The 27,898-nt window shown below is 40.0% G+C and overlaps 1 protein-coding gene across 6 annotated transcripts in view; it reads left to right on the forward strand.

The window, feature by feature from the left end:
• The window catches only part of sema4ba (sema domain, immunoglobulin domain (Ig), transmembrane domain (TM) and short cytoplasmic domain, (semaphorin) 4Ba), an 87,260-nt gene extending 60,104 nt beyond the window's left edge, over positions 1-27,156 (forward strand). For all 6 annotated transcript variants that reach the window (XM_005470758.4, XM_019361607.2, XM_025908566.1 and 3 more), the window contains 14 exons: positions 3,850-4,256; positions 15,034-15,194; positions 15,397-15,459; positions 15,883-15,981; positions 16,531-16,642; positions 16,862-16,978; positions 17,230-17,387; positions 20,825-21,006; positions 21,466-21,616; positions 21,973-22,183; positions 22,261-22,376; positions 22,785-22,942; positions 23,437-23,528; positions 23,694-27,156. In XM_005470758.4, the coding sequence (XP_005470815.1) occupies positions 4,139-4,256; positions 15,034-15,194; positions 15,397-15,459; positions 15,883-15,981; positions 16,531-16,642; positions 16,862-16,978; positions 17,230-17,387; positions 20,825-21,006; positions 21,466-21,616; positions 21,973-22,183; positions 22,261-22,376; positions 22,785-22,942; positions 23,437-23,528; positions 23,694-24,466 (2,511 nt within the window). In that variant the 5' untranslated portion in view covers positions 3,850-4,138 and the 3' untranslated portion in view covers positions 24,467-27,156. The remainder of the gene's footprint in view (positions 1-3,849; positions 4,257-15,033; positions 15,195-15,396; positions 15,460-15,882; positions 15,982-16,530; positions 16,643-16,861; positions 16,979-17,229; positions 17,388-20,824; positions 21,007-21,465; positions 21,617-21,972; positions 22,184-22,260; positions 22,377-22,784; positions 22,943-23,436; positions 23,529-23,693) is intronic.
• Positions 27,157-27,898: the final 742 nt, after the last annotated feature.

Here is a 27,898-nt window from a genome sequence, read left to right on the forward strand (position 1 = left end):
CACATCTGCACATGGAAAGGGAGAGAAGTCCCAGTACGGAGTGATGCTGCCAAAAATAACTTACTCCAGATGAAAATGACAGTTTTCGTTTTACTGTAGTGGTCCTGACAGAACATTTATTTTATATCTTCATTTAGTTGTTTGTTTTGGTTGCAGATATTAAAAGTACAGCATGTTAGTCTCTATGAAATGTAATGAAAATGTAAAGCAGCAGCATTTTTTACTCCATTGACAGACTCATGAGGCATGCAAACATAAATCCCATCTGTGTTTTTTAAGAGAAAGGCTAATATAAAAATATAAAGACAAATAGCTTTCTTTTAATTTGGTTGAAAATCCAGAAAGAATCACCCCACCCACTAATAAAATTATAGTATCTTTAATTGGATGTTTTACAATCTGTGGTAAAGAATTGATGAAATTATTCTGTCAGGGTGATGTGTTGCTGAAGGGAATAGAGAAATATACTCTAAAAGGATTTAGGAAGAGATCATTGACAGAGAGATGGGAGAGTATCATCCATAGCCAGAGCACACTATCACGTCTGTGTAGAGAGTGAAAGGGATGATTCAGTTTATGCATCATGCAGGAGAGAGCAGTGAAGTGCAGAGTTGCATATAGATTTCTGTGCTGTCAGAGGGGCCCTTGTTCTCCTGCTCACACTGAGTCGAACTCTCTCTTCATACCTCAGTCGGATTCATGCAGGCCGCTTTTTCTGACTGTCACACAAAACCGGGATTATTGTTACCTCTGCGGCTCGGTGGTCAAGTAGTGTCTCATTTTTGGTTGTTTCCACACAAAAGACGCTAATGATGCTCATGGCTACTCTTTTTGTCGATTACATGTCATAGTCCACTGACATCATGTAGGTTGCTGGCAGGGAGGGATTGTCTAAAAATGTCAGACTGTGGCCGAGCCCGGACTTTTAAAAGCAGAAGCTTTTCAGAACCTTGTCTGTTTTTGTCATCAGGATCATTAAAAATCACAGTCATACTGCTGTAGGTCCAAATTCTTTGCTGTCCAGACACTTGATTATTTTTCCTTTCATAGCTTTTGCATATCTGACCCGGTGAAAGGGGAGATCATTTTGATCTGAATTTTTAAACTATGAAAATGTTTTAATCAAACTTTAACTCTTTCGCCCATAAGTACAACCTTCTCTGTTCCCCTAATGAACATTTTTTGACATCTCAATATCTACATCAATAAAGATGTGGTACAGATTGTATAGGCAGAGAGCTCCCTCACTAACGCAGTCTTTTTCTGTGGAAGCACGCCTGAAATAACAGATATGGGTCAGTTCAGAAAAGACAAAGAAGGGTTAATTCTAAGAGGTGTCCAGTGAGGAAAAGGTTAAAACAGAGTTAAATAAGTTAAAACTAGAAATGTGGGTAGCACTTTATAATATGGTCTCCAACTGAGGGCATAATTCCCCAGCAATTAAAGGGAATTTCAGTGTACTTGAAATTACAATGCGATTATATACAAATACTTAATGATAGGTACACTAGAATAAAGGGACAACAAGTCAGATTTTTATAGGAAACAAATAATCATATTGAAGGTAATTTTAAGTACTGCATAATTTGTGGGTAATTTAGTGGAAAAACAATATTCATCCATTTCACATCATAAGTACTGTGTATCTTTCGGGATGTGGGCTGTACTATGGAGCTGCTTAACCTTGCGTGACTTCTGGGTATTTTACAGGAAATAAGACACACATTATACTATAAGTAATTTTAAGTATAGCGTAAGTAAAAAAACAAAACAGGACAATAATAGAAATAATGAATAACAAAAAGACTATCATGTTCTTCAACATAATCAATATTAAATAATGACGTAAAAAAATAAAGATGCGGAAAGGAAGGTACAGTCACTCCATAATATTGCCAGTCCACAAAAAGTACAGTGTATTTACAATTCAATTTAACTGCATTTAGTCATGGGCCTTATTATAAAGTGTTACTAAAATATGTGTTTTGCTGCACCACAAGCCCTTCAGGCTGAATTGACAGGACATGTCTGCATGTTTTTTTTCCTTGTTTTTTCAGCCTTGCGTGTGACATTGCTGCTGTAGAAATAACCATCTTTGTGTCTTGTCTCTTGGCCTTGTTGTTCTTGCAGATGTCATCTGCCTACATCAGATTTGGACATGTCTGGTTTTGTAATAAGCATCTGACTGCTTATTGACTAAGAGTCAAGATCCCCTTGATAAAAGCCGGAATAGCTTCGCTCCCTACTTCGTGAAATTGATTCTAATACCTCACGTGAAACTGAATCTCCTGTTGGTAGCATTTAATGAGGAGCTCCCCGTGGCCACTGTAATGGAGCATTGGCAGTTGTAACTGGAGTATCCATATTGAGTTTCCCTTTAAGTCTGTCTCACTACATTCAGTTCATCAGAGTCTGTGATTTGGCCCCTTAAATCCATTACTGGCCGTGTTGTGGTTTGGACTGACGGTTTCTTAAAAATAGCTGGAGAGCTTGTTGATAAAGGTGTTAGCGGAGATGAAAAAATATCTGAAAGTTCAGATTCCTTGACACGTATATCGTATTCAATCAAGAAGAAGCGAGCGCTGTGCCTATGCAGTTATTCCACAAGTTGTCTTTAGGCTTTGGTTGCTTTTATCCCAGTGAATTACTATGGAAATCCAACTCTTTTATATTGAGACAAGTTCTGATCTGTACATGCAACTTCTTACTACTCTGTAGTGCAATTAAAGTTCATCTGGTGAAAACTATGGGACAGAAGCTCCTGTAGCTCTTGTAACATGAGCTGTGTCTTGGGCGTCACACCTTTTTTCAAGAAAGCAGAGATTACTAAGAAATCTCTGTTTTCTTTCAGTCCAACGCACAGCAGAACAGGTATATGCAGCTCATATATAGAGATTAAGCTTTCTGAGAGTGTTGGTGTTAGCGCCTTACTAACAGCCTCGCACATTAACACCCTAACCTATCAAAATGATCATTTGCTTCCTATGAACAGAAACTGAAAGATAATCCTACAGTCTTTCGTTTTGACTCTTGGCACTTATGCACTTTGTTATGAATGCGCTGTCATTGTTGCATAATCATGTTTTGTGTTGTGTGGAGATAAAGACAGCAGTGTGCCAAAAAATACTCTTAATGCTGAGGAAAGATGTTCAGCATTTTGTTCAGGTGAATCAATCATTCATAAATTAATTCAAAGTAATTTATGAATGACTGATGAGCTGACAATTGGACAAATGTAAAAAGCATAACAATAAGACAATAAGACTGGAGAGAGAGACTATCAAGCATGAAGATATTAGAGTGATAAAATAAAATATAAAAATGAATTCATATGTACAATCTGTAGGCAAGGGACAAGAATTTGGTACATGAAACCTTCTGGTTTCTGTTTAACCAATCACATTTGGGCAGGCTTTGAACTTTCCATACACCCTGCTGAACCGTTCATGTGGAGATCAGCAGATGGCGTTACATTTGGTGGAGTATAGTCTTGCAACGACAGGCTAATATGTACAACTAATTAGCTTTTTTTGTTAATGTCCTTAAATCTATTTGCATTTGTAAACACTGGTGAGAGAAGTCTCGAAAAGGATGTAAAACTATTAATGATCTGGTGTTTTTCCAGACGTGGTTGCACCTACCAGTGACTTTTATCAAGGTGAAATCCTCACACATCTGTTTTCTTTTCTTTTTCTTTTCTTTTTTTTTACGATAGCTCAGTGAAATCTGATGCAAAGTAACGTATACCATTTAAGAGATAATTTGAACACTTTTTCTGTCACTTGGCTCATTATTTCATTTAGCGTGCTAATGCACACTAATTTGAATGCTGTTTCTTTATCCTGATAGGTTTCAGCTGTGACCCTGTGCTGGCGCGTATGCATGGAGGCTGATCAATGGAGGCTGTTGCTCTGAGGTCACAGGTCATCATTTCAAACCAGCGTCATCGTCTGTAGCCCAGAAGACTGCCCTGAATTCACACCGGTGCAGACGTATTCTGTTCAAGGAGCCTGGAGCTGCAAGACTAAAGAGAGAGAAAGAAGAAGAAAATAAACAAGTGTTATAAAAGACGCTCTTCATGAATTCACCAAAAACCTGAAGGGAAATACTGCAAGTTGGCTGGCAGACCTTAGGAGGCATGTGGACAATGAGTATGGCTTGGCTGCGTCTCCCTGCTGTCATTGTCCTTCTGCTTGGTTGTTTTCATACGGCTGTCATGGAAAATGACGTAACTCCACGCCTCACCTTTTCATACAGTAAGTTTCACAACTTCTTCACAACAGAAAAACAGCCACTTTACAAATTACTTTTTTTTTTTTAAAGTAGGAGTGCTTGGTCCCAAGCTGCCCTGCTATCCCATATATGCACATCACACACAGCAAGCCTGCAGACACACCAGGCTCTCCTCCTCTCTCGGTGAGCCGAGGAAATGTGAGGTTTGGAGATGCCTGAGGCTCCAGCTGGAGCGTCGTCGGATCCTTTTGTGCGAACCGCAGCACGTGGCCAACTGTCAATAAACAGTCATCAAGACTGGCATTGTTGCATTCGCTTCTCTAGTTGCTGCTCACAGCTGTCTAGAGGTAAAAGTTTACATAAGTCCACCTGGGAACTTAAATCATGAACGCTCAACAGAAACATCTGTTTTCTGCTAAGCTGTTTAGTTCTACATTTGCCGCTTTCACTTTCTGCTTACAGATCTGGTCGTCCAGTTCCCGGTGGGTTCCCTATTTATTAACCATGTCCACTGAAAAAAAAAAATCAATGCACTTCTTATGTGTCCATTGTAAGAGCTAAAAGGATTTAGAGGGGTGAAATGGTGTTTGTCTCCATCATGTAAATCCATGCTGTGAATGGCTGCTCCATCAGGGTGGCTCTGTCGAGTACCTGCAGGTCAGACAGTAATTACAAAATGAACTGGCCCATTGTGTTTCGACTTACTAAGGACAAGTGGACACAATCTCATGAGCGCTGAGAGTTATTGCTCTTATATAATCAGTTTTTTTCTGTTTGCTTGCAAAATAACTTTGAGCTTAGAAACCTTTCACATTTCACTCTTAAACTATGGCGGAGATATAGTTATATTCGCCCTCATGTATTGTTTTTCCAATGTTCTGTTTTCTCTCCATTGATAGGTTGAGCCACCGGCACCAAGAACTGCTTGTATTCATTTATTCAAATGATATACTGGTACATTTAAGATGACATGTTGACTTTACACATTAATTGTGCTCTATTATCTCCACAGAGAATGAAACAAAATGATGGATTGTGGGATCAGTAGAGACTTTCAGTGATTGATCTGCAGTTAGTGACTCATGTTCAGGCATCATTAGAGTTACTTCAGGCAGGATTATGTTGATAGATCCTGCTTAGTAATCTATTACAGACACGGGTAGAATTTCCAGTTTGGAGCGAATTTTAAGCCGACCGAGCTTTTAAATAGGTGCCTGTCTGAGCTTGTGCCTTCCCCTTCATGTTGGACCTCTATACAAACAGATAATCTCTCTCACCTCCCAGCCTCAGCGAAGCCCATAGCTCATCCCTTGTGGAGCATTTCACAACAACACACACCATCAATCACTCACTGAAAAGACACTTCACACTTGGGCCTGTTCTTAAGGAAAGATTTGCTTGGAGGGCGTGCTGCCAATGTTAAACAACAACTTTTAAAGCATGCGTGACGTGACTGTCCAGGAGATAAGCAGGGAGGGTTATGTTTTCTGTTCTGTTTCGATTTTTATTATTGGGGCTTACCAAGCTTCTAGTCGGTCATTAGCTTGTATTATAGCAGCATTTATGTTGCTGTAACTTTAACCTCATTGATAACTTCATGAAGGGTCATGTAGATAATAATTTAACAACAGAAATAATAATTATGTCCCTGTAAAACTTAACAAGCAGTAATTTTACTGTTTGTCGACGCGGTCAAGAGGCCATACTTTCGTAAAATGTACTAGCTGATTTAAAAAGCAACTCTGACATAGAATTTCTGGAGTCACTGGTATTGTTGGTGTTGAAAAGACCAGTTTTATTTTGTGGCTTAAAGCAAAGAACAAGTTTTTTTTTTTCTTTTTCTTTTTTTTCAGCAGATAAAGGTTAAGAGGGCCTGGTGACAAAAGTTGTCCTGCTGTGGTAGTGTCTGTTCTGCTACACTGACATTTTCCAGCCTCCCGCAGAAGGGCTTTGTCACATTGTATTTACAGTATCAAAGCAGAATGCAGTGCTGCAGGCCTCAGGGACCTGAACTTTATACAGCAGAAGCTGCCTGAACTCATCATGGTTTCTGGTCCCCTCTGTCTTTTCTGGATGCCAGTTAGCTTGATGGCTTGCATGCTTAAATGTAGCACTGTAGGCGGGCCAGAGTCCTGCCTGGCTGATCTTCATCTAGTACCATTTTTGTAGACGGGCTTTATCTCTTACTCTCTCGGTCTCCCTATCACTTTCTGTTTGTCTCTCTTTCTGTCTCTCTCTCTCTCTTTCTGTCCCCTGGTCCCTGCCTATGCCTTAATGAAGAGGGTAATCTGCCATGAATAATGAATGGGGATTTGTATGTGTTATGGTGTGAACACTTGTCTGGTTCTCATTATGCGCCTATCAGGACGGATCATGGGTTCGGGGAATAGAGCCCGCATCTGCTTTTCTCTCTGCTTTTTTGTTCCAGGCTTTAATGCGCACCATGTTGAATGGCTTAGTGTGCTGAGCACTATTTAAAAGACACACCTATAAGCCTTTTAGTTGCCCGTCTTTTCTTGTTGAACTGTTCAGCCCTCTTCCCACCGTGTGACAGTCGTGCTTTAATTTTGTTTAAGGGGTATGCCCACAGCCACGCTAGGGAGTAAAGCATTTTTAATTATTTAAAAGCTGTCGTGTCTGGGCCAGTTGAGTCAGCCACTCTCGAGTAATTCAAAAGGACAGTGGTGTCAAGTGAGATAACGACTTCTCGATACTATGTTGATGCCACATAGCTGAACATTGGTTTCGTGATGGTATCAGCGCTCGAGCAAACTTGATTACATCACCTAATAGAGACGTGTAAAGTTGTATTACTTTACCATTTACTTACATAGTCTTAATATAAAAGTAGGAAGAAAAATGTAGTAAAAATGCATTTTTTAAATGGCATTTCAAAATCTAACTAATGCGACAGCTTAGTCTTGGTCTCTGGCTTTTAGTAGGGCCTTACCTTCAGTGTAAAAGTGTTGTTGTGAATTTGCACTAATTGGTGAATTGGTGTATTTGCGCTATTTTCCTTATCCACAGTTAATGACGAGAATAGCTTCAGTAGCTCATAAAACAAAATGACTCTAACAACAAGTAAAGAGTGCAACTCTTAACTTTTGTGCAGCTGCTTCGCATCATTCAGTTTCAGGGTGTTGTGGGGACACAGTGACTTTTCAGTTACTCTGCTCCTTCTGCAATAGCACAGCATGGAGTCTGGCTGTTCAGGTCTGAATCTGCTGTATTGCTAAAAACAAGTCAAGACCTCATGTACAGTCTCTTTTTTCTTGGTGCTTCAGCACTGTTCATAGTAGAGAAAGGGGTCAGGGTGAGTTCCTGGTGAAACCAGCAGCTGGTTTACATTATAGTGGCTAATCCAGGGTCAGCTTTTGTAGCTCCCTGACCTGCAGACTGTCTTATCAACAGAAAAAAAGGATCCTACAGAGCTGAGCTGTGTGAGATTTTTTTTCTTTACAAATGACTGATTTAAAGTATTTAAATGGTAACAGATTGAAGCCCCACCGTGCTGTATTTTCCCTCTATAAATTACACCACCAAAGCCTGTTATGGCTCATCCCTGTTGCACATATTTTATCTCTACACTTTCCTCAGAATTTACGATATGCCTTTCCAGACTTTGCTTCCTAATGTTGTCTTCAAAATTACCACCTTTCTCTGCATGTGGATGGTGCTATAGAGACAATATCCTGCTAACGAGATGCAGCCCCACAATTTACCAATACAAACAGCGTGCTCGCAGCTTGCCTAATGAACCTCCCGGTGGATTGACCCTCTTGGCCTGTTGTCTTAATGCATTCCAGATGCTTTAGTCTCAGTCCTTCAGCTTCCCGAGTCTGCTCTCCCACACAATTACCAATTCAGCAGCAGCTCTTAGTAGCTAGTTAAAATTACTTGGGATAATGTAGTTAGAGCTCCAGTGTGGGCTGTTTTTATGTCACCAGACTATGCGACAGTAGTAGGAGCTCTGACCCAGCAGGACTCTTCTAATTCTTCTAAAAGCAAATGGCTTTACAAGAGTTCATCTGTTCTACCCTGAGCAAAGTCCTTGAACAAGTACAGTAGACAGATAAAGACAAAGGAAAGACATTCGTTCCAGAGAAGTTCCTTTCCTGCTTCTTGTAAATGTAATTTCCTGCCTCTTATTTTTTTACAAGATCATCCAAATGTTGAGGCATCGTAGCTCATCTGGCAATCCTCACTCTCTTTAAGAAATAAATTACATTAAATAAATTTAATCAGTGTTTTTACTTTACTTTTACTCACCGGACCGATATGTAGGGATGGATAGGCACTCAGTCCTGTTTGCTTGTTCAGAAACGTAAAAAGCTAGACCCCATTTTACCATAGAGGGGTCACATCCCCCTCACTTTTTACTTAGAGGCTGATCATGGTTGCCAGATTTAAAGTAAGTCATGTTTTTTCTACATAACACTGATTTAGCCATTCTTCTGCGTGCATAGGTGTACTGATGTTTTCCTCAACTGTTGTCATTCGTGCATCCTCTTCTGCCTATTCAACCCTGTTTAAATGTGCTCTCTTAGGACTATTACTGGCAAGTATTCTTCTTCTTCTCCCTCAGAGATGGGAATGTAGGTCATGTTTGTGGTCAGAAGACTGGAAATGGGGCATATGATGTCCTTTAGAGAGGATCTGTCATGAGTCTATTGCTTTCTCTTGAAGGCGATAAAGAGACAAACAGGGGTGTATTTTGTGGGTCATCTTCTAGTGAACCCTGACGTTGTACAATTCCAAGCAGATTATCAGTAAAGTCAGGTGTTTTGATAGGGACATTCTCTTGCATTTTTTTAAGCTACCTTTTTTGCTGTTAAACATATCCAATTGATCCAGAAGTAGGGATGTTTTTTTTCTTTTTTCTTCTGGAGTTCTGTGGAAAGAAAACAGGAACAGGTGGTTTAAATGAGGTATGCAATCATCTGATCTCCTGAACATACAGCTGTAAGAGCTGATAAAACAGTTCCCTTATAAGAGGGCGCTGGTTGAATCAGTCTGTTATCATTGCCCTAAAAAACAAAGGGACTTCTCTGGCATTAGAGGACACATTTCTCTACAGTTGCTCTCTTAAAGGGATGTTCTGCATTTTTAATGATTGTTTTTTGGGACCAATCAAAAAGAAAAAGAAAAGATGCAAAAATGTAGAATGACTTCCTGAAGCAAACGATGCTATTAATTTTGTCTCTAAATAGATTAGCAAGTTAGTCTGTGCAAGTATTTCATTCCATTTAGCCCCATTGTCATTTGCACAAATTACTCTTAATTACATAATAATAGCAATAATCTAATATTGCTTACAGATGGCAGAGAGGGTGCTCTTCATGCACTTGTAGAAAAGGTCACAGATGAAGGGATTTAACCATGCACAAAGCTGCTATTTCAAACCAGAGATTCAGAGGTCAGGCAGTGACTTGGTGGTTTAAAGCAGCGGTTCCCAACCCCCGGGCCTCGGACCGGTACCGGTCCGTGAGTCGTTTGGTACCGGACCGTGAGAGTTGAGAGTTTATTTTGTTGTATTTATCCGCGACACCTTAAAGGCCAGTCCGTGAAAATATTGTCGGGCATAAACCGGTCCGTGAGGCAAAAAAGGTTGGGGACCGCTGGTTTAAAGCCCTCTATAAGACATCTGCCTGCTGGCTCCATTTTTCGTGGTGCATTCAGTTGCAGCTCGACAGCACGACATCGTGTACTCGTTCTGATCAATCCATAATTAGCCTACAAAAAAACAGCGGTTGTTTAGTTTTTTCTTTTGCTTCTTCATCTTTCCTTTGATTTTTTTTTTTAGAAAATTAGCTTCCTGCCTTAAATATCAGTTTACCCAGGAAACTAAGCAAACAAACAAACACAAAATGAATCACCTATCCCTGATGGTATGTACCCATCCATATAATTTTGGATTTACCCTTTGAGCTTTCCGCCAAATATCAAATACCATGACATTTAGGTGTGTGTATAATTTTGTTTATGAAACTACAATTAGAAAAACTAGGCAATAATTTGTCTCTCCAGAAACAATGCCTCGGATTCTGGGGCTAATCCACAGGCCTCAGTTTTCCTGGGGAGTTTTTTCTCCAGTGAGAGTGCTGAAAGATCACAGAGTTGGCCATTGTTCCCCAAATGCTGGCTCATGTTTCATTGTTTTTTCTAAGATAACTTACTGGATGACATGTTAGAACCTCAGCAGACAAAAAACATATTTGCTCATCTAGATTCCTGTAAGTGGAAAGATCAGTGTTGAAAGAAAAAAATAACATAAAGGTGTAAGACCATAAAAAGTACAAGTGTGTCTTCACGTAGATCATCCAAGTATTTAAAATGAATGAATGCCAGATGCAAGTAACTTGCATGCAAGGTTTCTGTAAAAAAAAGAAAAAAAAGGCCTAAACCACTTTGACACAAATGTGCCCTAAAAATAAGCCCATCTGTTGGAGTCATGCACTTCAAAGTAGTGAACACCTACTTTTAGGGACTTGCATGATAAAGGCAAGATGGACAAGGATAAAATGGTGCAGGATGATACTGTTGTTGCTATTCTAGTAGTGGCATAGTGGCCACTTCTGACTTGTCTCTCTGTCATGGATACAAAACCTTCTTCCTTTGAACTCGTCTGTCTGTTTCCTGGTGTACACCACAACATTTCTGGGGCTGCATTGTCATGAAATGACCCGTCGCAAATCAACCTCAAACAGTCAAATAACAATAGAGCGGATTCTTTAAGAAACTGTGGCATATGTGTAGCGGAGGAAAAGACAAGTTCATGCAGGATGCACACAGCTTTTGATGCTGATTTGGTATTTATATGAGCCATTTCTGGTCTAGTATTTTTTGTTTTGTTTTTTATAGTGCAATCCACTTTCACCCATTTACACACACATTCAATAACCTATTACACTCGCACACACAATATCTTGCCCTAAGACGTGCTGGTTGAAAGAGCCAGGGATCAAAACGCTGGCCCTCTCTCCTTTGCCACAGCTGCTGGGGGTAAGAGTCTGTACACTGTCCGACCTGTGGGTTAGTCTATTCAGGTTTTGTGCTCTAGGCGCTATAATATCATAAAAATAACTTTTTTATGATATTATAATTCATTTTACTTGCAGAACATTGTGGAAAAAATGGACAGGAGTTCGAATAATCCATTTAACAAGCTGGAACCACCATTGAATGTTGAACAAATAATTGATTAATTCCGCCGTGAATCAATTAAAACGAAACTGATTGTTACGTTGAGTGAATCAAATGATAAGAGCCTGTTATCGACTGATCATTTCAGCAATAAAACTTAACTGCAAGTCATTAATAATCTGTTTTACTGGACAAATTAACTATAGCTCAGGCGGTAGACGGGATCAGCTACTAATTGGAAGGTTGGCGGTTCGATCCCTGGCTGCTCCAGTCTTAGTAATACTAAGATATCAACCTCAAGTGAGCGAATGTTTGTGAATGCTAGATGGAAATCACTTAACTATGGGGGGGAGAAAAGAGCTTGTATGAATGTGTGTGCACTTCAGTACTCGAGTAGAAAAGCTATGTAAAAATACATTAAATTTAAAAATTCCAACTCTTAATGCTGTTTTTTTCGAGAGCATGAGGCAGTTTTTTTTAACCTTTGCTACCTATTTTTTTTTTTTACCTTTTATTGATATGAGCCAAGTAGGCATGAACCTTGCTAGGACCTCTTCCATTTTCAAGAAAACACTACCTACTCTATATAAGGTACTTCAGAGCAGCCCGCAAAAACCTACTGGGCAGGGTTTGATGCTGAGTAGTAAAACGAACGAACAGCATTTTTGGAAAAGCAAACTGCACTCTGGCGCTCTCTCAAACATCACCATCCTCGACATGCAATTCCTCATGTAGACGGATACAAAAAAAACCTGCGAAGCATCATCTGTGTCTGTTCCTTCCATTGTTCTCTCGTCTCACGGATGCATTGTTGTTTTTGAAGCTGTCACAAAATAATCACGTCACTTCATGAGTCTGGTTTGCTGCACCTTGTTCTGAGCTCCTGCAGCAGAAAAGTGGGCACCAGATTAACATTAGCATTCATTTGGAGTTGTGTTTTCAACCGTCCTGGGACTTTATGATTAAGATTCACTTCCCTTTTACTCCGTTTTGGCCTCCAATGTGAGAACAATGTTAGCTATTTTTCTCCAGTATTGCAGTGAAATTAAAGATGTTTAAAAAAACAGCTTGCTGCAAATTAAACATTAGTTTTAAGACTGCCCAGCCGCTTCTGTAAGCCTGAATGCACCACGTGGTCAAAAGAATGATAAAATGTACCATTTAGCAATTACCGACTCCTCAGAGAAATAAAGCATTGTCAAACAGTTGGTCGCCAATAAATGATCTTTGTTTTCCAAAAGGTATGAAGGAAAAGCTTTGTATAGCTGCAAAACCCTCCTGGATCTCTTTAATGATACTCAATTGGGAGCCTTATTGTTTCTTTTTGTCATCTGTGGTTGCTAAGTATGACAGTGGTGATTTGACTCCAGAGAGTAATTGTGTAGATATTCTCCTCTGTGAAAATCCCTCAAAGCTTTTGTTTTGGTTGAGGCTTTGGCCTTTGTCTTTCCCGCTCTGTAAATCACAGCTGAATTTGCCCAAGGCTCTGTGGGGAGGAAAAAAAAATGGGGGGAACAGTACCGACATGGAGCAGCAGTCCATTTATCCTTTAATGATAGTGGGAAGGAGAGAGAATGGCCCCCGTGGGTCCATGTACAGTACATGGAGGAGAGCCTCTTGTGGTTTTACGGACAGATTTAACTACAATATGGCTCACTGTTGCCGTGGTGATGGACCGCTATTAACATGTTGTTTTCCCAAGAGAGAGGAAGTCTCTCAACCTCCTGTACCAGCACACTAAGGTGAGGTTATATTAGGTCACATATACTGCAGGGTATGTACCACATGGTGAGCTTATTGTCAGTAGAACTTAATGGCTTTATCTGGACCGGATTACTTTAATGCGGTGAAGTGCTATAATTTTAATTATTACCACCAGCAGTAGTGGGTTTAATACAGTTTCACTCTACTGTGCATGTGATATTGTAAATTTGAACAGTGAAAATGCATCACTACCACACTGGGCTGCTACCATGCGACTTAACAGTGACTCTAAAAGCCTTTGAAACCGTACCACATTTAAATTTAAGTGTATATAGTTGCTCATTAGGTGTTTCAACGATGGTCCATGATGGCCCTAAATCTCCCACAGGTGTATTGTCATTTTCATACCCAGTCATCCCATGACCCTTTGTGCCCCAGCAATTGTCTTTCAACTTAGAGGTGATCATTCAGAACAACTTTGTACTGATTTGTCCTTTACCCTGTCACCTCTGTACAGTGCAGATAAAGGCGCCTCATCGTATCAGCGGATGTGACGAAGCACTCTAAATGTTGTTGCTGGCTCATAGATTGGAAGTCCCCCGAATACATGAGAGTAACTTTCAAAATATTGTGATACAAATTAAAATAAGTGTGTTTTTTCCTTCTTGCTGAAAATATGTTAAAACTAAATAAAGGGAAAGAAAAGCAATCAAAGGGTGAAATTACAAACTGTTTGCATTACTACCTTTTTTTTGTATATTTCTAAAAATTGCATTTGCAAATTTAGATCCTCTCACTGTTTCAGCTTTCATTTTCATTTTTTTTGTATGTGCTATTTAAATTTTCTTTTTTCGTTTTTTTCTGTAAGCATTGCATTTTGATGTGGCACTTAAAAAAACTATTTTCTTATTTATTTTCTGTCTAGCTTACAGAAATGTCACAACTTGGGTATATTGTGTTATTTGTTTAACTTCATTTTCTAAATCTTTAGTATTTATGCAGCTATTAGTGTCAGTTCTCTTATAGTAGGTGGGTCCAAAGAGGACTCTGTTATTTCTTTCTTTTTCTTTTTTCTTTTTTTTTTTTGCAGTTCACATTTCAAGGCCTGAGATCCTGTTTCAGAACTTCAGTGACTTTAAGTTTCCATTAGCTCCTGGCTTCTGTTTATGCTGGCATGCCGCTGAGGCGAGTTGCTCACGTTGTGCTGGCAGTGAAGGCCTCCAAACTGCTGCAAGTCTGAGATACACATGGGCTTTTTTAAAGCACCGATTAGAGGGAGTTAATGGTTTAACTCTTGGCTTTAGTCAGGAGTTGTTGGTGTGGTGGAAACAAAGCAATTTATTTTACATATTTTATTTAAAATTATTGAACTATTGGAGAAATATGGGGAATTTTTCTGAGGGGCCAGCAGTAAGATTTGGAAGCTGTAGTTTCACATACTGTCCAAGCAGACAGAGAAACAGGCACATTCATTCAGTCATTTATTTATTTTTGCAAAAACCTTCAGGTTTAACCAACACTGTGATGCCCACATTATAAGTTACTGCTCATCTCATCTACTTGATATTCTCAGCTTGAAAGTCCATCTTTTTCTGGTTCTAGATGCTGAACATGTAGTCACAAGTGAGAGCTGGGTGGCTTTCTCTTGCTTTCAACCTCATTCTTCTCATTTTCACATCAGTTTTCACTGTGTGCTACCTGATGAAGTCAAAAGTGCAAAATAGCAATGCTCATGCAAAGATAAATATTCTATTATTTAAGAAAATCTTTGTCATTAATATTAAGACACACAAAAAGTCTCATTCTGTGTTGTGATTGTACCTTAATTCATTCCCTGTCTTCAGCAGTTTACAATATAGTGATCCTTCCCCTCATTTTAACCTGGACAGGTTCATTTTTGAATTATTACATGTTTATTTTTATTCCTCTGTCTGTGTTTGTGTTTCTGTCTAGATGCAAAGGAGAGAACTACCAGAAGTTTCTCAGTGAGCGGTGTCTTCAACTTTACCTCTCTGCTGCTCAGTAGCGAAAATGGCATGTTGTATGTTGGCGCTCGGGAGAGTCTCTTCGCTCTCAGCCTCTCTGATATCAGCGCAGCCAAGCTACAAAGAAAGGTAAGAGTCAGTGTGCAAGCGGCTGTGAACTGCAATACCACATAAACTGTATTTATATGAATTCAGTTATGATATGATCCCAGAGGTGCAGTATACGTAGATGGCAATAAGTATGCTAAGCTCCCAGTAGTCCAAAGTGACTATAACACACCTCACTATATGATATCTACTGTATGCAATTGATGCTATTTTTCTTCTGCAGCTTGCATGGAAAACCCCAGAGAAGAAGAGAGAAGAGTGCAGTTTCAAAGGCAAAGACCTGCAGGCGAGTGAACTGATGTTTCATACACAAGTGCCTGAACTCACACGTGGCTCAAACACGACCAGTGCTACATGGCAAACGGATCCAGGGCAGAACCCTGGACATTTCCTCTCAAGTTGTGACTTTCCATGCTACAACAATGGATGTTTTTTCCCTCCTTCCAGTCACAGTTTTCCACCTTTTTTTATGACAGCCCCCAAACACAGAGCCTTCAGTAAGGGTCACCACATTAGCAGGAGGAATTAGTGCTTTTACTTTACCATTTGAAAAGCTGTCGGATGGAAATTTATTCTTACTTCTTCACAAAACTCTAAACTGTTGTATGTTAGAGCATGAAAAGAAAAATGACTTTCTGGACAGTTTAAAAGAAAGAAGTTGGTTAAAACAATCACTCTAATAGAACTTTTCCCTGTGTTTCATATACAGACGGATTGCTTCAACTACATCAAAATCTTACTCCGCATGAACAGCACTCATCTGTACGTTTGTGGAACCTATGCCTTCAGCCCCATCTGTGCTTACATAGTAAGTGTTTAATGGAGGGACATGCATCTGTTGCAGTGCCCACATTTGAGCACGCCTGGTTTTGGATATTAAAAAAAAAACAAATCTGTTCCATTTGTTTGTTTTTAGAAAAGCTGATTACCCCTGGTGCAAGATTTTATATGTGATTTATTTATTTGATTCTAGAGGAAGAGATGCATGCTGCTTCCTGCCTCTCAACTCACTTAGCAGTCTGGCTCAGGCTCTGCCCGGCCAGATACGATATAAGTGCATTATTTTATTATCTCCTGTGCCTTATGGGAAATGGATCAAAAATATTTAATGCACGTAATCAAATAATGTAAGAATCAATGTCGTTTTCAATCCTTTTCTACAAATCTTTTAAGGCCTTTTAGAGCAATCCATAACAAACAAGCACGTGACCTTTGCTGCAGTTTCTAGCAAACACAGACTGACCTCCTTTCCGCTGTGAGACTTGAGTCTGCGGTCACTGTCAGAGCAGGTTACAGCTCTACTTCAAACTCAGCGTGTGACATGTGATGTGTGTGTGTATGTGTGTGTTTCCTCCAGAACTCTACAGACTTCTCCCTTGTCAAGAGCGATACTGGTGAGATTGTTACAGAGGATGGACGGAGCCGCTGCCCATTCAACCCTGAATACAAGTCCACTGCCATCGTGGCTGGTAGGTCTCACGATGGCTGTCAGCCGCTGATAAAAATCAGGCTCGCTTAAATGTTTTGGATTTATAGAAGCCACTGTGGGAATCAGTAAAGTACTTTGGTAAATGCTATAAAGACAAACTGTGGCATAACCTCTGGATTTCATTACCGCGTGTGACGCAGAAGCCCATTCCCTTGTGATAAGTACTCTTATTATGATGGTCTTCTTCACCCTGTTGCAGATGGAGAGCTGTATACTGGCACAGTCAGTAATTTCCAAGGAAATGAACCCATCATTTACAAGAGTCTAAGCCAAGGAACAGCTCTAAAAACAGAAAACTCACTTAACTGGCTTCAAGGTACAGTATAATAACTGGAAGGCAATGGTTTTTTTGTTGTGTCTTATTTGAGATAAATGGCATTGTCAAACTGCTTGCACCAAATCTACTGAATGGGAAGTTTACAGTGTGACACCACTTGAAATGATGAATATGAAAAAGTGTGTACCTGCAGTCTGTCAGTCCCTGTTGAAATTGGACTGCGTTTGCCATGGGAATAGGGATGTCTGTCCCTAGATCCTATTGTGACAGTATTGTTGGTTTCCTTTCAGATCCAGCCTTTGTTGGCTCTGCCTACATACAGGAGAGCCTTCCCAAGGGCAACCCGGTGGGCGATGATGATAAGATTTACTTCTTCTTCAGTGAAGCGGGGAAGGAGTTTGATTTCTTTGACAACACCATTGTGTCACGCATTGCTCGTGTGTGTAAGGTGAGCGACGCTCCAAGGCAGATAGTCCATCTAAAGCAGCTTTCTTACCCTTGGGTAATGTGTACTCCCTGCTGTCTCTATAGAATTCTATTAAAGCAGGAAGGAGTTTGCTTGTTTGTTTGTGCTCAGTACCTATACAGGAATGTACAGTATGTAGTCTACTGAAAGCTGCTTATAGCTCAGAGTCCTTCTGGGCAGTGACGCATGATCTGTTGTTACAGAAAAACATTTTTCTTGCACGTTCGCCTCTGTTTGATTCCTTTCTATCCAAATCCACTCTCTCTGCTCTTATCGTGTTTCACCAAATATTTGCGTTCAGACAGGATTCAGTATCCAACTACAAATCACTTAGGATTACTGAAGCGCGGGATCTGTGTGCAGAAATGCTTTGACACCTTCTGCGGACCTCACACAGTGTTTGTTCATTTTTAAGCATTTCTATATTAGTATTTATGCAATGAGAAGTCAGTCCTCCAGATCAGACTGCTGTTTGGCTCTCTTAAAACAATCACACTCACCACTGTGTGAAGAGGGTGAAAAATAGTGCTGACAGTGTGAGATGGAAGGGGGGGGGGGGGGGGGGGGATCCATTCATTCATTCGCCTTTTTTTTTTCCATACATCCATTTAAAGGACAAATATTCCAATATAAATATTGACTCACGAGCAACTGGTAAAACTAGATTTGAAAAAAAAAAAACTATTTTAATTAACTAAAAGAATAAGAAGCACACTCTAACATAGGAAGTTTTAGTATTTGTTAGTTTTATACTAACATTTTCTCAAAGCTTTCCTGATGAAGCATTGATGAATGTTTATTGATACTCTGGATGACAACAAGACTGTGAATGAAATCCTTTCAAAATGCTTCATAGAGTAATAATTAAAAAGACTAAAGCTGACCACTCGCAGCAGATGGATCCCCCTCCCTGAGCCTGGTTCTGCCGGAGGTTTCTTCCTATTAAAAGGGAGTTTTTCCTTCCCACTTTCGCCTAAGTGCTTGATCATAGGTGGTAATATGATTGTTGGGTTTTTCTCTGTATGTAGGGTCTACCTTACAATATAAAGCACCTTGAGGCAACTGTTGTTGTGATTTGGCGCTAAATAAATGAAACTGAATTGAACTGAATTGAATTGAAATTTAAACCATTAAAAACTAAACTAAATATTTTTAAACAATAAAAACTGAACCGAAACAAGCAAACCCACTCTGGAAACTAACTGAAACCAAACTAAATGTCAAAACAAAATAAAAATAAAAGCTAATTAGAGAAAAATCAGAACTATTATAACTCTGCTCATGTGGCATTTTAATGATAATTTTCTCACATACAGTTAAAATATGTAACATTGAACAGATTACCCAAAAGGAAATTGGCAATAATGTTTAAGGTTTTTAGCTTCTTAAGTAGTGCTGAAGGAAAAATAAAGCATAACAAAGCTTTAAAATGAGGCAAATGGTCAGTCTCAGTAAAACTTTACAGCAACGCCAGTTCAAGTAAATTATTCATGTCCAGTTTTAGTCTTCGCCTCTCTAAAACGTGCTTCACTAACTGTGTCGGCGGCCGTCTCCATACTTGCTGTATATCCAGGTGTTTATTATTACTTTAGTTCCACTTCATCGAGGCTAACTATGGAATGATAAACAATGTTTTGGTTGAAACAAACACAACAAAGCATGTTCTCATTTGTGGGATTGTTCCGTTTCCCAGAAAGAAGCCATTACCGCCCGCCATGTTCATGGCTTTTTCAACAGCCTTTTGAACAAGGGGTGCTTTTACAAGGGATTAATGAATGGGATGCATTTGCTTCAATTATTCAGAAGTCAGTTTAAGCCCAGAGTGGCATTGAATTATAAAACTAGGTTCAGCCCAAAGGACCAGGGAATATATATGTTGCTCATTATCTGCCTGGGTTACAACAAGTAATTGCTTCAGAAGCTCAGTCTTGGTCATGTGTCATTTCCCTTTCCATCCTGTGCTGCCACTTCCTCTGATTAATGTTATGCTAAGGTGGACTCAATTGAAGCTTCATGTTAAAGACGTTTTATGTGGTTTAGGTCATTTAGCATTTCTCTTGGTCCTCTGGAGAGCTTCAAAACTGATCACAACGGCGAACTTCGAGCTTGTTAGATCTATGATAAACAGACTGTCTCTTTACAAAACTAAATTAAGCTCTTTAATTTAGCTCTTGATATACAATCACCTTCCTGAGACCTGTAACACCTCATCAAACAGTTATATATACATATCACATACTGTAAATGTCATTCACACTGAAGCGCCAAGATGTATTCGCTCTCCAGTTTGCGCTGTTATTCTATCATACAAATCTGTGCATCCTAATTAGTCTGCATGTCAAAGAGGTCCCACATCCCTCATAGCAATTTGAAGGCTCGTGCCAAAGGCGCTGAATCACAGCAGCAGTATCAGTCAAGGAGGATTGTCAGAGAGCAATGCTTCTTCTTTTTCATTTAAAAGCATTTGCCCTCCTCTAAGCCCCAAGTGTTTTTTTATCTATGCCAGTTGTGATGATGTATATTGTTTTCATGACCTAGAAGTCTTCTGCCTCGGGGTTATAACTGTGTTGCAGGCACAATTGATTTAGCTCATTGTGGTTTTACGAGGAGGTTAATGTCTTTCAGTTACATCAATTTGAACAAATTCACCTTTGGACAGGGCGCTCTCTGTTTTTGTTTTTGTCACAAAGAAGGAAAACAAAGACAGCAGAATGTATTTCCTTACACATTATAACATACAGTGTCTAAGGCAGGGATGTTAAACTCATTTTACACAGTGGGCCACGTGCAGCCCACTTTGATCATAAGTGGGCTTGACCAGCGAAACTTCCTTTCCTGTCAGTGTAAAGAAGTTTAAATACACATTTAATCTCTGTGATATCTTAGTCTAATAAAGAAAAGCACATCTTAGTTTTTCTACATGATAGAAATAAAATGTATTAGCACAACTATTTGGTCTTAAATTCACAAAGAATGTCCCTTTTAAAAAAAAAAAAAAAAAAAAGCTAATTTCTACAGTAGATCATTTAATTGTTTATTGGTTACTTAATTACTTTAATGTAGTATAAATGGCCATGGGGGAGGTCTTTATCACCAGGAAACGCTGTAAAACTTAAATACAGTTAAAAGTCCAAGCCTTGTTTCCCCTCAATTTTCCAAAGTCATGCAATGGGCCCCCAGGCCTTATGTTTAACACCCCTGATCAAAGGCATGTTATAGTATGTTTTTGCAGTGCACCATGTGGTGCATATCATCATTTCAGAATATGCACCGCTGATCTGTCAGATCCCATCAAATCACACTTGTGTGTCAAACAGTGTGAGGATATTGTCTATAGTGACCTCAGGTGTCAGTTCTCATACAGCAGTGCTTCGTGCTGGAAAAAAGCCCCATCCAAACCAACAATAATTGTGTTGCAGGGTGACGTTGGAGGTGAAAGGGTGCTGCAGAAGAAATGGACGACGTTCCTGAAGGCTCAGCTCTTGTGTTCTCTGCCCGATGACGGCTTTCCCTTCAACATAATCCAAGACATGTTTGTGCTCACACCCAGTCCCGAGGACTGGAAGAACACAGTGTTTTATGGAGTCTTCACCTCTCAGTGGTGAGAGCTTTTAAATCTTTTGATTAACATAACAATGAAATAAATGTACAGACACCTTTAAGATAATTATTTGACACACATGAGGGATTATAAAATGAAAAACAGTGGCATACCTGATTGTGTTTGTGAAGGCTGTGGAGATTTAAACCATTATGAACACCAGGAAGATCAAGACAAGCATCTTGATCTTAGTCGGAACATTTAGATTACTAATTAAATATGTATTTAATCATGTTTTTCAACGATCTGTGATAGATGGGAATTTTTATTTAAAGATAAAATGTATGTATAAAATTTACTGTAAAGCAAAGAACAGTGTTACAGGACTTAACTGCCAGTTTTCCATCTGTTTTGGTGGATTTTCAGTGTATTATCTCTATGTTTACGTACAGCTTCTTTCAAGGCTTTACAGGTTTGAAAGATTGTAATCGTCTGTCAATTGTTTATGTCCTATAAAAGGTACAAAGGTGCATCAGGAAGCTCTGCAGTGTGCTCCTTCACTATGGACCAGGTAGAAAAGGCGTTCAACGGGCGATACCGTGAGGTTAACCGCGAAACCCAGCAGTGGTATACTTACAACCATCCGGTGCCAGAGCCTCGGCCTGGAGCGGTGAGTGCTTTCCTGCTGCCCTCTGCTGGAAACCCCAGTAGACACATCCTACACATGTCACTACTCTGCACTGTCTCTTCAGCTGCATGAAGTCTCTGGGTTGTTCCTATTTGTGACTGCTGATAGAGGCTTGAGCAGATATCTTTTAGACAGGCATCACTCGTCTCCAGTTACTGAACATGATTCTTATCAAACGACTGTAGGTTTAATTTCCTGACTTATCAAACTCAAATCACTGAAATGACCTGGTAATAAAATAAACACACAAAGAAGTGCTGTACAGCCCCTGTAGGTTTCATTATCCAGAGAACGTATGGGGAAAGCATGTAAAGCAGTATGTTTGTTGTGTTTTCCAGTGCATCACAAACGCTGCCAGAAAACAGGGCATCTCCTCCTCGTTGCTCATGCCAGACAAGGTGCTGAATTTTGTCAAAGACCACTTCCTGATGGACAGCGTGATCCGCAGCCAGCCTCTGCTACTCAAGCGCAATGTCCGCTACACGCAGATCGCCGTCCATCGTGTTCAAGCAGCTAAAAAGGTGTATAACGTGCTCTTCATTGGCACAGGTAAACGGCTCACAAACACAAACACTCTTCACCTGCACCTTTGTTTTATCTGACTTCACTTAAACTCTCTTCTCCAGATGATGGGAGACTTCATAAAGCCATTAACGTCAACAAGAAGATGCACATTATTGAAGAGATGGTGCTCTTCCGTGACTCTCAGCCGGTGCAGCACATTGAGCTGGACACCGAAAAGGTACACGTGGTGTTCGGAAAGAAAACGAGTCCGAGTTAATTCACAGCACTTTCTCATGGTTTAAACTAATGAGCTCAGTAAATTCATTTATTGGCAGTTTAGAGACTCCATGAGCCATTAAGAGTCGCAGCCTGCAGCGTACCTCGTGTTCAGTGAGCTAATTGCGTGCAACTTTCTCTCAGGGGATCTGCAGCTGGGCTTTTAACAGCTGGATTTGTGACACTTCCTGAATCCTGGCATGTGCTTGCTTAGATCAGGGCAAAGGAATTCCTTTTAAAATTAATGAAAGAAATCTACCACATTTAGATCAGGGTCACAAAGAGAGGACTCTGGATGAAAATAGTAACCCAGTATCAGTATTTGGGGCACCTCCTGACTGTCCCCTTCTTTGTCATCTGTCATCCACAGGGTCAGCTCTATGTTTCTTCTTTCTCTGAACTGGTGGAGGTCTCAGTAGCTAACTGCACTAATTATCAGAGCTGTGGGGAGTGCATCCTCTCCAGGGATCCTTACTGTGCCTGGAATGGGAAGCAATGTGTAGATGTCAGACGTGCTACACCAAACAAGTACGTATCCCGCTGCACAATATTTATTTTAGCAGCCAAGGCTTTCTGTGATCATGAACTGTACATGAAAGGTTGAAGTCCTGTTTGAAGCCTCAAATTTGGCAATTTCACCGTCACCATCTTGATGAACTAGGCATGAAGAATGCTCTAGCCCGAATAATCATCTATTTTACTCTAAACAGGAAAACAATTTACCAAACGAGCATCATGTTGTATTAAATAAGACTGGAAACTAGCAATTAGGACTATAAACCCACTAGGAAACTGTTTAATCCGCTTTACAATTTTCTGTTTGCGCCCAGATTTGCCCCCTGCTGGACATGAGAAAGAACACAGTTTAAAGCTCTTTCACACTGGATTCACTTTTCAGGCCCAGGGGCTCTGTCCTTCTTTTATATTCAGTCTATGCCTGTGATATGCAAATATTAGATGAGAGAGTGCATTTAAAAAAAAGGATTATGATTATTATTTATGATTAATTGTATGTGTTTCAGTGCCTGGAGGCAGGATGTAGATGAAGCAGACACGTCAGCTATTTGCAATAAGACTGTGCCAAGTCCACGGTTTGCCAGACCTCCACCTACACGTATGTGCCCTCCTCTTCTCTAAGATTTACAGAGCACTCTCCATTTCCATGCTATGCCTCTCAAAATGAGAGTTGATTGAAAAACCATTATTATTCTGCATCAGTAGAGTGGTACAGCCTTTTTTCACGCCATACCTGACTCATCTGCGCTTTGACTTTCCGCAGGGATGTCGTCATGCCAGGTGATCATTATCCCAGCCAACACATTCAAAGTACTGCCCTGCAAGCTGCGCTCTAATTTGGCTGAAAGGAAGTGGGAGTTCAGTGAGAGCGCAGGTCACTTCCACTACCCCAGCCCGGAGGGGGGACTGGTGGTGGTAGCTCAAGCGGACAAGCAGGAAACGTACGAGTGCTGGTCAGTGGAGGAGGGCTTCAGACAGCTGCTGGCAAACTACTGTGTGAGAGGCGAAGCCAAGCAGGAGAGCACCACCTTGACAGGCCGTTCACGTACGCCGCAGATCTCACAGGAGGAAATCATCATCCTGCCAGGGGAGGCCCGCTCGCCGCAGATCAACACAAAGACCTACTGGAACGAGCTGATCGTTGTATGCGCCCTCCTGGTGTTTTCCCTGGTAGTCTTCTCCCTTTTTGTGGTTTACAGGAACCGTGACCACATGAAGTCCATGCTGAAGGAGGGAGAGTGCCCGAACATGCAGCAGAAGAAGCCCAGAATAGTGGGGAAACCCGCTGAAAACTTGCCACTCAACGGCAACACAGTCACAACCTCAGCTTCGGATCACAAGGGGTACCAGACCCTTAATGACAACTACATATGCAGCACTCCACCGCACGAGTGCTCATCACCTGATAACAGTAAGAGCTTCTCTGAATCGGAGAAGAGGCCTCTGAACTTAAGAGAGAGTCACGTGGAAATTTCGCCCACGTGCCCCCGGCCTCGAGTCAGGCTGGGCTCCGAGATTAAAGACTCTATAGTGTGAGGCAGGCTTCATGTTATATGGAGTGACTGCTTTTGAACTCAAAGGAAAGAGTGCACTTGTTGAGAAAGACAAAAACATAAGAGGGAAAAATCAGCACTCTCGTGGAGAGACTTTACATTACACAGATTTTGCACTCTCTCTCTCTCGCTCTTCTTTCTTTCTTATTTTATTCTGTCGATGTGGTCCATGTGCATTTTATTTCGTTTTCCTCTCACCCTCTTATTCAAGTGCATTTGAAGCACACTGAAGAAGCTCCGGCTCGCCTTCAGACTTTCACGTACGGCTCACGGGAATGTAACAAGCGTTGAGATGGCATCGTGACCACCATTTAGCGAACAAATTTCAGAGAGTTGCCTTTCACAGTCCGTCCATTTGACATGCCGGTAATACTCTGAAAGGCAGAGTGATGCTCGAACACGACGCCTGACGCAGTGTTTGCTGTTTCATTTTCATTCTGCGAGAGTCTAGCCTTCACTGAGGTTGTGCACTATGTACTGTACTGTAGCAAGGTAAACCAGAATCCACACGAACAAGTCAAAGACAGGAGATATATATATATATATTAAAAAAGTCCTGTAATGTTTCTTACAGGATAGCCTGTGTACATTCACACAAGTCATTATTTTAGAATTAAATCAAACACAGCAAGAACAAAGAAATCTGAAAAGATGAAAGTAGAAATGCAGAAACTCTTACCACCTCAATCACTGCACTCCAAGAAAAGAGAGAAATGTGCTTTTTAAGTATTGCCATCTTTACTAGGTATAAATATTTGTCTGAGGACGAGTGACTTTAAGTTGTTAGATTTTTCTTGGTTTTCTTTCACCAAATGTGATAAAAGGGAAGGAAGGGAGGGGGACTCATTCCAGGTATTATCACGCTGTTCTTCATGAGATAGGCAGTCTATGCAAAGCAAATAATGTGAAGTGGGGTAAACACCGAGAAACACCTCACCTTGAGACTGAGTAAGCACAAAGGTGTTGGCACTGTTAATTACTTTAGATACAGTGGCACTACAAACACACACCCACGCAAAGAGACGCACACTCATTACACCGCAGTCGCAAGTATGCAAGAGATTTTAGCCATTTTGGTGTGTTTTCTGGAGAAAGATGATGCAGCTCTGAAAGGCCGGCGTGACAAAAACAGATGATAAAAGACGAGCGCCCGGAACGGTAATGTTAAATCTGTGGCAGGTCATTTGTTGAAGCATGATGAAAGGTTATAAATATTTATTATCATCATTATTGATATTATTATTATGTGGCCAAATGGTTATTTTATGGAGACATTTTTTCACAGCTGTACTGTCACTGAATCATACTGAATCTGAAACAAACACCTAAAAATAATGTGATTTCCATAACACACCTGTAGACTGTCACCTTTGATATAAATATAAACTGAAGAGTGTTAATGAAGAAAACAGCCTCTTAGGTGGTTGTAAAGGCAACCATTAAGGCAATAACTCCCTTTGTCATTCAGTAATAAACAGGGGGATTGTTCATTTTACTGATTTTTCTCGCTTTAATATAACTAAATCAGATGATTGCATAACTTGATTTCTCATGTCATCCAATAGTTTTTATTCTTACTTGAGTATGGCTCTAGTATTGCGATCCAGCCAGCAAAATCAATACTTCACAACAACAACAACAGAAAAAATGCGTACCTAAAGGGAAGGCATATACATCGTGACTCAGAAAGCACAGGATTTGCACATCATGTTAAGAGCCTTAGTACACTGCAGGTTATGGATTTGGTTACAAATCTGCCTTGGGGGGAGGGGTGGGAATGGAGAATGCCTTCTGAAACAATAATCAAGAGATGTGCCTCTTGGGGATAATAAACTAACCAGGTAGTAGTGCTCTGGAGTCAAACGCTACACTGTAGGTGTGACAGGACTGGCCATACTTAAAAAAAAAACAAAACGTCAAAACCGTGAATACATGTAATTTAATTGTGTCAATGTTGTACAATACGTGCTCATGAGAGGTGTCGTTTTATTTTACATTTTTGTTAGGGTGGCTTCAAGCGCAGTCAGGGATTCTATTTTATTCTTAAACTGTAGTGCGTAAATAACCACTGGCTGATTTTTCTTTTTCTTTTTTTTTAAATATTAAAAAAAAATGTATAAGCATTAGTATTATATTACATTTCCTATAAATGGCACTGCAAAACTGAATTTCAAAGACTAGTCAGCTATATTCACTCATGCAATATGAAAGACTCATGCTTTGACTGTTATTAAAAACAACAACAACTGGCAGCTTTTGGTGAAGCGGCTGTCATCAGAACAATATTAAATTTGCAAAGCGCAGAATAAATACAGCGTGGCAGTGATTTAGTCGAATATGTGCAGGTACTGAATATGTTTTTCTTTATTTGAATACAAGCCTAAACTATTAATGCCACAGTGAAAGTATCGTCGTCTGCTCTCACTTATTGAACCACTATAGTCGGGCCTTCTTCTATTTGTGACAGTACAAGTTGCTCAGACTCTTGTCAACATGTATTGTAAGTAAACGAGTTTTTATGTAAAGTTGTTTTGTAAATTCAGCTGCCAATGTAAAAAATATTGTGAATTGTATTTTTTTGTATCATACATCACTACTGTTTTCTTTCTTTTTGTATTGTATATAAAAAGCACTTTATTTTAATTTTTCAAATAAAGATAAAATGGAGATTTTTGTTATTTGAAAGGCTCATGATTTCAGTAGGTTAACCATTTCCTTTCAGACATTGGTGCAGGTTTTTGCAAGTGCATTGTAGTGGGATACCTCAAATCTGGGTTTTAAGGGGTCCATATGCAAGAAATTTTATTTTTTAGCATCTAACATTTGATGCAAATACCAATTTGATACCTTTTTGTGCCATTTTCTGGTAGAAATTTGTTTATTTAACCTCCAGCTGGTTAAAAGGGAGCTTTCCTTTCCCACTGTTCCCAAGTGCGTACTCATTAAGGGATCATTTGATTATTGGGATTGTCCTTGTGTATATTGTCCTTGTGTTTACAATATAAAGCGAAGTGTATATTTTAAGGTAGGAAATGTATTGTAGAAAATGAAGTGACTGTGAATCACGGCCCTAGGTCCGATTTAAATTGCCCCTCGCTCCTACCTTAAAATGTATTATTTATGGCCCGCCACCATAAACGGAATTGATAAACTGTAATTTCTCTTTTCACCGCATGGTGGCAGCACCATCTGATCTACGTTGCAACCAATGACTATATAAATACTTTATAGACACACAATAGTAAGTGCCGTTCAAAATTAACATGAGATACTGATATTCAGCAGCTTTACTAAGTTTCAGGTATTCCAGCTTGAGTTGGTACTAGAGCAACCAGGGAAACATCCCCAACACCATTATACCCCCACCAGCCTGAACCCCTAATACCAAGGAGGATAGATCCATGCTCTCATGTTG

This window comes from Oreochromis niloticus, linkage group LG7, assembly GCF_001858045.2.
Source record: "Oreochromis niloticus isolate F11D_XX linkage group LG7, O_niloticus_UMD_NMBU, whole genome shotgun sequence".
Lineage (NCBI taxonomy): Eukaryota > Metazoa > Chordata > Actinopteri > Cichliformes > Cichlidae > Oreochromis > Oreochromis niloticus.